Source organism: Candoia aspera, chromosome 1, assembly GCF_035149785.1.
Source record: "Candoia aspera isolate rCanAsp1 chromosome 1, rCanAsp1.hap2, whole genome shotgun sequence".
Classification (NCBI taxonomy): domain Eukaryota; kingdom Metazoa; phylum Chordata; class Lepidosauria; order Squamata; family Boidae; genus Candoia; species Candoia aspera.
Window position 1 is genome coordinate 263154126 of NC_086153.1, and position 9221 is coordinate 263163346.

Here is a 9221-nt window from a genome sequence, read left to right on the forward strand (position 1 = left end):
TGAAGTTTTGTGATCATACTTAGGACAACCATTTTGTAAAATCTCTATTAGGCTCTCAAAATTCCAGACATGCCTATTGTTTCAAAAAGGTTAGAATCTAGATAGTTTGGCTAAGCATGTTATATGGACTGAGCCACCATGGTTTATGCCAACGATTGGCGATCTTTTCAGGCACCTGGAAGCAGAGTGTGTTCTTACACAATCATAATTTTTAAAACATTAAATGTGGTAACTTTTGTTAAGCGGCTAATGAGATGGCAGGCTCATCCTAGAGTTTGGGCACAAGAATGTGATGTCATAGAAGAATTCCAAAAATCTCATGAGGAAAAGGCTTTTGGCAGGTTGGAGTCCACAGTTGGTAGATCAGTGACCCAAAATAGATGGAGCTGCATCAGTATCAGTCTGATGAGATCCCCACACAGTCATATACTTTGGGAGGGCAGGGTGGGTAGGTACTGAAGATTTTATTTCTTTTTAAAAAGTTTAGGCTTATACTATATTTTTATGTGCTTTTCATCTCAAACTGGTATGTAATTGAAATGAGGTAGTATATCAAAGGCAGAGAGCTTCAGAAGAGGTTTCAGAGTCTATAGTTTCTCCACCTCTGATTTAGCACAACATCTGAGACATCCATTGATGTTTACCCCACAAATGATTCGAAAACAAGCCAAGAGTTAGCATAATGAATAATTCATTTTTTTATTACTACAGAAGCAAAGTTATAGACCCATGACCATATTACAGTATGGTTGTGAGTCAGTTAACAGTATGTACGTAGAGTAATTTCACATTCAAGATTTTTTTTGTACATTATCAAGATAAGTACAGGAATAGGGAATCAAGACCCTAAATAGTTTTTTTTGGGGGGGAGGGGATCGGAACCAGACTTGAACTGAGGAAATTCAGTTCTCTGAAAAGGGACTATAAAAATGCCATTCGCTTGCAAAAACAAATTATTGGCTGTGAGGGATAGTGGAGCACTTGCAGGCCTGATATTCTTGCATTATTTGCTGCATCTGCCCCACCCCTAATATATAGTAATATTTATTTTCCAGGTGGTGCCCCAAACTATTACCCAAATAGTTTTAGTGGCCCTGAAGAGCAGCCCACTTTGAAGGAGAGCCGTATGTCTACTTCAGGCGATGTACAACGCTTTAATAGTTCAGTTGAGGATAACGTCTCGCAAGTAAGTAGACTAGAAATGCCGAGTTATTTTACTTTGGAAAAGAGTGTGCTTACAGAGACATTTCTTTTTCTCCCTCTTTTTAAAACAAGGTAAATTTATCATCAACATTTCATTTGTACAACTTCCAAGCACATACTTTACAACAGGTTGAGAGTAGTTGCTTTATATCGTACTGTCCTGCAGTAATTAAGCTTTGGCTTGCTGTTTGCTCCCACCTTTTGCTATTCGATTTTATCTACAAGTGGATCTATATGTATAAAAGTGAGATTATTCAGTCTCTTGGAGCCAGATCCAATGAGATACTGTTTTGCTTTGGCCAAAATAGCTATAAGGTGCCAATCCTCTATGCTGCAGATCTTCCAAAAATCTCCCCCAACACACACACACAAAATCATTTATAGTCAATAATGCCTTGAAGGCAAATCAGGGAATATTTGGGAATGGAGGAGGTTAACGAGCTTGATGCAGATGCAGACCCTAGAGTTGCTTTTGCTGAAGAGGCAATCACTTGTAGGTGCATTGTTTATAGCTTTTTTGCGGTGGTGGTGGTGGTGGTGGTGGGGACATTCCTCCAAAGAAGACAGAACTTTTCACATTCTAAACAGCAGAGATAACTCCAGGATAAGTCTAACTAGCCGACAGTTTATTCCCATGTATTTAATAGCTGAGGTTGATGTTGTTAATGAAACTGGAATTGTAGAAGATTTCTAATAGGCGGCAGAAGGTATATCTGTAATGTTTGCTTTCGCTATTTATTGAAAGGTACGAGACTTCTTTGTCAAAGTACTGAATGAGGAAGAGCGCAAGAGACTTTGTGAGAACATTGCTAACCATCTTAAGGATGCTCAGCTCTTCATTCAGAAGAAAGCCGTAAGTAATAATGCAATACATCACAAGGTTGTAAAGATACTCCAGTTTGGAAGGCAAAATTGGATTTGGAACATGCAGGGCTACACACATAGCATCCGTCAATAACCCCTTAAAGCAGCTGTATCTTTTTTTGGACTAACATCTGCTGACACACAATTCTGGAAAAACACATTTGGTTGAAGGTGCTATGTGCAAACCCACATGCGCTCCAAATCACATGCTGCTTTTTGAATCTGAATTGCTATACTGCCTTACTGTATAGGCTGATACACAGTGTAGGTTTTTAGCTAAGCTCTGTTTGCTGTGATAATATTAGAAGATAAAACTGCATAATTATCCTAAGATGTATGAAAATATAGCATGAGAACATATATCTGGTTAAAGCCACTTAAATTATATTAGGAATGGAAAGACTTAGGCTCTTGTTGAAATGTACTTCTTTAAAATGTGATGATAAAATGATATGGAAAATACTAATTACACAGCAGACTACCTAGCACAAGACCTCTGTCATGTGTGTTTGTGAGAACTGTGCTCCAACTTGCCACAAAAGGTAAACCTGGAACAGATCTAGACAATTCAGGGTAATTGTAACTTAAGGTGGGATTAATGACCCTTGGCCTGTGGAACATCATTTCCCCTGAAATGAGGCTGGCCCCAACCCTGTTGGCCTTCCAGAAGGCCCTTAAAACATGTTTTTGTCAACTGGCCTGGGCATCCCATGATAGAGTGGAGCCTGCCAGATGATTATATGATAGTTAATTGGAATCCACTCTTTTGTATGCTTTTTTGCCACTTTGTTTTCTATCTATCTATCTATCTATCTATCTATCTATCTATCTATCTATCTATCTATCTAATTTATCCCCGCCCATCTCCTCCCGTCGGGGGACACTGGGCGGTTTACAACGATCGATTAAAAACCATAACCATAAATACACAAAATAAAATACAGTAATAAATAATATAAATAGAGGTAAAATAAAGAATCCACGTGGTGATTTATCTTTTCAATTTAATGTCATTGCATTTTAATCAGTTTTTTTTCCTGTATTTGGACTGCTTTATTATGTACACCACCCAGAGTCACTATGTGAGATGGGTGGCTATACAAATGTGATTGATTGATGAATGAATGAATGTTCTAATTCGCTGGATCAAAATCTTACATAAAATTCTGTCTCCATATGAAGGAACACTGCATTCTGCCCCCCACAGGATTTTTAAAGAACATCTTTTGGTAGTTTTTATAAAGTACTTCCCTGGGAAATAGCATGGGGTACTATTGTATTCATTCATTGGATTTCTATAGCTGCCCTTCTCAGCAAATGACTTACCATTATTTGATTAGATGTAACATAGGAAGATAAATAATACTTTCCTTGTAAAAATAACTTTCAGCTTTTTAGTCAGTTATAGCCTGAATAGTTGCACAGCTATATGTGATAAATTGAAAAATAGTACTCTTGCCATATCAGTAGTTGAAGTAAGTGCATTCCAGATGTGCTGAAATTTCAGATCTCTGTACCAATAGCAATTGACTTGTCCTCAACAGTACAGGGATTTAAAAAAGAAAAGAGACAAATGACCTCAACTTCCTTTGCCAATCTAGGTGAAAAACTTTATGGATGTTCATCCTGATTATGGTGCAGGCGTTCAAGCCCACCTGGATAGACACAATGCTAAAGGAAAAACAAAGGTAAGAAAACATCAGTTCAGATTACTGTAGAGAATAAGCAGTTGAAAATGGATTAAGGTATAGATGATATAAATGGTTGTAGACAGGCTTGGAGGAGGAGCAAGAGGAGCTTGAAAAACAAACCCTTTCCATGTTCCTCTATATAACTTACAATATCTGGATTCCAGTTTGAACTAAGGATGTTAAAAGAATCTATTTCAGTGGACTTAAAATAGTATCTATCAAAATCAATATCTGTCAAAATCACTACAGCTCTGTCATAGTACAGATAGTTAGCAAAGAAATGAGCATTAAAGAAAGGAATCTGTTAGTAACTCATTATTCCTTTCTCAAAAATGTATATAAAGTGGATGTATAACTATCTTAAAATTAGTATTTTATATTAAGACCAGCTATTTCTATTTTTAATTATTTTATTGTTCCTAGGATCATATTCATACTTACACACAAACTTCATTTACTGGAAAGGAGAAATCTCATTTGTAAATGGCATAGTCTGTGATGACCAGTCACTTTGGACATCTTTATCTGAAATCCTTCCAACTGGAAAATGAGCTATGAAAGGCTTTACATGTAATGGAATTGCCCTCTATGCTGTTAACTGCAATACAAAACCAAGTATGATTCTGATTTTAGAAACAAATTGATTTAAACATATAGATTATTAATGCTGAATCTATCCTGACAATACCTTTGAAATGTTATGTCGGAAATACATTAGTATAACAACTTTGTATTTAATTTTGCTTATTAACATGTTTTGTTCTTGTAATTGGTCTTGCATTCATTTACCAAAAGAACATACGTTGCTGTGTTTGATACCTTTTATTGGCAATGCTGGCATTAGTATTATAACAAATAATTTTCAAATGGATATTAACAATTAAAGAGCAGATTTTAAGAAATATACATGTACGCAAATCTTTTTAACAGCAAATCTCCACATTGTACATTTAAAAACTATTATAAAGTACTTGAGGGAGAATTACGTTTAAATGCAAAACTTAACCTGCGCTATGAAAGCTTTATATATAATGATACTATGTTCTAAGCTGTTAGCTGCAATACAAAAACATTCAAATTTGAAGATGCTTTAAAAAGAAACTATATAGTTTCATGCTGAATCTGTAATGACAGTAACTCTGAAATGGCATGTCTGAGGTATTAGTGTAACAATTTTGTGTTTGTTTTTGCATATTAATCAAAACATTTGTATTCTGGTAACAAATCTCACATTTATTCACCAAAAGAATTATGTAATGACTTATATCTTTTATTGGCAATGCTGATTTGTTAGTATTATAACAAATCATTTTCAAATAGATATTAACAATTAAAGAGCAGATTTTAAGAAATATACATGTACGCAAATCTTTTTAACAGCAAATCTCCACATTGTACATTTAAAAACTATTATAAAGTACTTGAGGGAGAATTACGTTTAAATGCAAAACTTAACCTGCGCTATGAAAGCTTTATATATAATGATACTATGTTCTAAGCTGTTAGCTGCAATACAAAAACATTCAAATTTGAAGATGCTTTAAAAAGAAACTATATAGTTTCATGCTGAATCTGTAATGACAGTAACTCTGAAATGGCATGTCTGAGGTATTAGTGTAACAATTTTGTGTTTGTTTTTGCATATTAATCAAAACATTTGTATTCTGGTAACAAATCTCACATTTATTCACCAAAAGAATTATGTAATGACTTATATCTTTTATTGGCAATGCTGATTTGTTAGTATTATAACAAATCATTTTCAAATAGATATTAACAATTAAAGAGCAGATTTTAAGAAATATACATGTACGCAAATCTTTTTAACAGCAAATCTCCACATTGTACATTTAAAAACTATTATAAAGTACTTGAGGGAGAATTACGTTTAAATGCAAAACTTAACCTGCGCTATGAAAGCTTTATATATAATGATACTATGTTCTAAGCTGTTAGCTGCAATACAAAAACATTCAAATTTGAAGATGCTTTAAAAAGAAACTATATAGTTTCATGCTGAATCTGTAATGACAGTAACTCTGAAATGGCATGTCTGAGGTATTAGTGTAACAATTTTGTGTTTGTTTTTGCATATTAATCAAAACATTTGTATTCTGGTAACAAATCTCACATTTATTCACCAAAAGAATTATGTAATGACTTATATCTTTTATTGGCAATGCTGATTTGTTAGTATTATAACAAATCATTTTCAAATAGATATTAACAATTAAAGAGCAAATTTTAAGAAATATACATGTATGCAAATCTTTTTAACAGCAAATCTCCACATTGTACATTTAAAAACTATTATAAAGTACTTGTGGGAGAATTATGTTTAAATGCAAAACTTTAACCTGTGCTATGAAAGCCTTATATATAATGATATTATGTTCTAAGTTGCAATATAAAAACATTCAAATTTGAAAATCCTTTAAAAAGAAACTATGTAGATTATTCATGCTGAATCTGTAATGACAATAACTCTGAAATGGCATGTCTGAGGTATTAGTGTAACAATTTTGTGGGGGGTTTTGCATATTAAAACATGATTTGTATTCTGGTAACAAATCTCACATTTATTCACCACAAGAATATGACTTAATCTTTTATTGGCAATGCTGATATTTGTACTGTAACAAGTAAATGAAATCCTTATTAAATAGATACTAACAATTAGAGCAATTGTAAAGAAATAGGCTTTATATATGAATCTTTTTAACAGAAAGCCTCCATTCATATAGTATACTTTAGAATTATTAAAATTCTTGAGGGATGATGTTAAGTGTAATTTTTACTTCTTCTTGGGCTAATTGTTTCTTTTGCTGGTTCAGGATGGATTACAACAGCAGACTTTTGAAACAAAAAAAAATTGGAACATTTTTACAATGCTTATTCTACAATAAAATTCTCATAAAAAGTCTTAATGCCTCAGTTCTCTTTTAATACTGAGTATAGTCTATTGCTTTTCTGTTATAGTCCAGAATGGATGAGATACAGCCTTCATTCATCTCAGTGCACCACCTTTTGAGGGCCACAGTTAAGTGTGTGTGTGACACAGAGACAGAGAAAGGGAGGATAGGGCTGCAATACAATAGGTGATGATGAAGCCCTCTTGTCACAAATGCGCAGGATTAGCATTTTCCATTTCTGATCAGCATTTTTGGAGACCCATGCTACTATCTTCCCCCAGTTTTAAAATGGCAGTACTGAGTTTTGGTAATTGTATGACTAAAATTCACTAGTATATTCAGAGAGGTCTCCAGGGGATGTAGAACCAACATAAAGATGCGCCATGGAGCCCTGGGGTTGCAGCCTGCCCAATCTGCTATGTAAATCAGATTTGCGCATCTTGCTTAAAATGTGGCTTGTTTGACTTTGGCTTGATGAACTGTGTGAATTCAGCCATTGTGGTTTATTCAACAAACTGTGGTTAAAAAGCCATAGTGTATGACGGGTTTACGGATTCCTATAACTAAAATTTGCTGTGATGTGTTCATCTTGATTTAACCAATTATATGAACCCAGCATTACATGAGGAAAGGTGACCATTGTTAACAGTACAGCATCCATTAGAAGGTGCTGCAGTCTTGCTTCCTATAACTAAATCTCCTTACAATCAATATGACCTTTCTTATTGTTACTAATAATGGAAATTTGCTGGGAATGAAGAAAAGCAGCTGAAGCAATAGACTATAGCAGCTGGCAAAGCATATTTGGAATGGATTCATCATGCAAATAAATTTAAATCAGCGCACATACTACTATTCTGTTTAAGATGTTTTGGTGATAGTTGACTGGAAACATGTTATGCAATAGAGTCCTTTGATAGTTTCTGCATGGATAAAAACATTCATTGCATTGATTGTATGGATTTATTTTTTTCCACTTGAAAATGACAAAAAGTATCCAGTTTTTTCATGTATTGTATTAGCTACTGAACTTCAGATCTTTGATTCAGATCCTTTAGGAAAATAAGCATTGAATCTTTACTACCTGCATTGAGTTCATTTGAAAGCTTCTGACTTTTTAATTCAGTAGAAATAGAATCTATGAATGAGATCTGAATCTGGTTCCATCTGCTGGTGACAAAAGGAAGTACCTGAGAAAAATAAGCAAATGAAAACTTTCTACTGTATAATCAACTGCAAAAGCAAGCCATTGCTAAAATATACTTTCCAGTATTTGCATGTGTGCTGATCAATAATTTAGTTTTGCACATAAGAAATATTCCAAGGAATAGAAACCTAAAATATTGTTCCAACCTCCAGATATTTGGTTAGTTTCTGTGATATAAGATGGGTGAGGGAAGAGCTATATGCAACAAATTTGAAGAACGAACTTAAAATGAAGGGTCACACATTTGATGAATTATGACACCATTAGTATGAGTATGGCACCCTGGAGAAGATGCTGATGCTGGGGAGAGTGGAGGGCAAAAGGAAGAGGGGCTGACCAAGGGCAAGGTGGATGGATGATATTCTAGAGGTGACGGACTCATCCCTGGGGGAGCTGGGGGTGTTGACCGACAGGAAGCTCTGGCGTGGGCTGGTCCATGAAGTCACGAAGAGTCAGAAGTGACTAAACAAATAAACAACAACAAACTGATTTGTAAGGTTTTATCAATTTTGTTTGAAATGAAGTATACTGTTGCAGAATTATTGATTTGATTTTAAGTGATTTATAGTGTTCAAAGATTGCTGTATGCTGCTTAGAGTTGTATAATTGAAGTGACTTAAAATGATTAATTTTGTAAATGTTGCCATTCTCCACATTATACTTACATCTATGTCTGAACATCTGGAAATTTGAATGCTTATACTAACAGACAGAACTCTTTCTGAGCTTTCATTAATTTTCAGCTTGTTTAGGCAAAAGAATAAAAGTCAAGTAAATAAAAATTCAGAAAAGTATCTATCTGAAATAATTTTGAGAGATTTCGAGACATCTGGTGAGGAATGTTCTGTTTCCTTGAATGCCTTGAAATTCCACATGAGCATTACATCTTCAGATAGCATGCTTTGTTGATCCCAAGCAAATCTAGGGGTGGAATAATTGTATAGCTTCAAGCCAGTGCTGTTAGGTTCAAATGTACCTTATAGGTCTAATCTCTGATTCTGCTGTTCCCAGACCATTGTTATACCTGGCTATCAAGTCCATATACAAAGAACTGTTACTTATATAATTGCAACTCTGCATGGCCTCTCTTTAGTAACATAGAATTTGTTTACATACATGCTACTGTACATTCCTGTACTGGATGTTGGACACCCTCCCTAAACCTAATATTCAGATGTGTTGGACTGTAACGCTCAGAAACTCTGGTACCTGTATCCTGACACATCTGGAGGGGACCAGCTGGGGAAGTATTGAACAGTATAAACCTGTATGCTATATTGTATGCCTGTGAAGCACAGATATGTGTAATCTTCCATTTTAAAACATTGGAGGTGGATAGATTGA

General features: G+C 34.6%; 1 protein-coding gene across 2 annotated transcripts in view; it reads left to right on the forward strand.

Moving 5' to 3' along the window:
• Nucleotides 1–6681, forward strand: part of CAT (catalase) — a 78467-nt gene extending 71786 nt beyond the window's left edge. The window contains exons 10-13 of one of the 2 annotated variants that reach the window (XM_063289616.1): nucleotides 1056–1186; nucleotides 1949–2056; nucleotides 3669–3755; nucleotides 4182–6010. In XM_063289616.1, the coding sequence (XP_063145686.1) occupies nucleotides 1056–1186; nucleotides 1949–2056; nucleotides 3669–3755; nucleotides 4182–4241 (386 nt within the window). In that variant the 3' untranslated portion in view covers nucleotides 4242–6010. Of the gene's footprint in view, nucleotides 1–1055; nucleotides 1187–1948; nucleotides 2057–3668; nucleotides 3756–4181 lie in introns of both variants that reach the window. The other variant, XM_063289615.1, reaches the window with a different exon arrangement.
• The last annotated feature ends 2540 nt before the right edge of the window (nucleotides 6682–9221 follow it).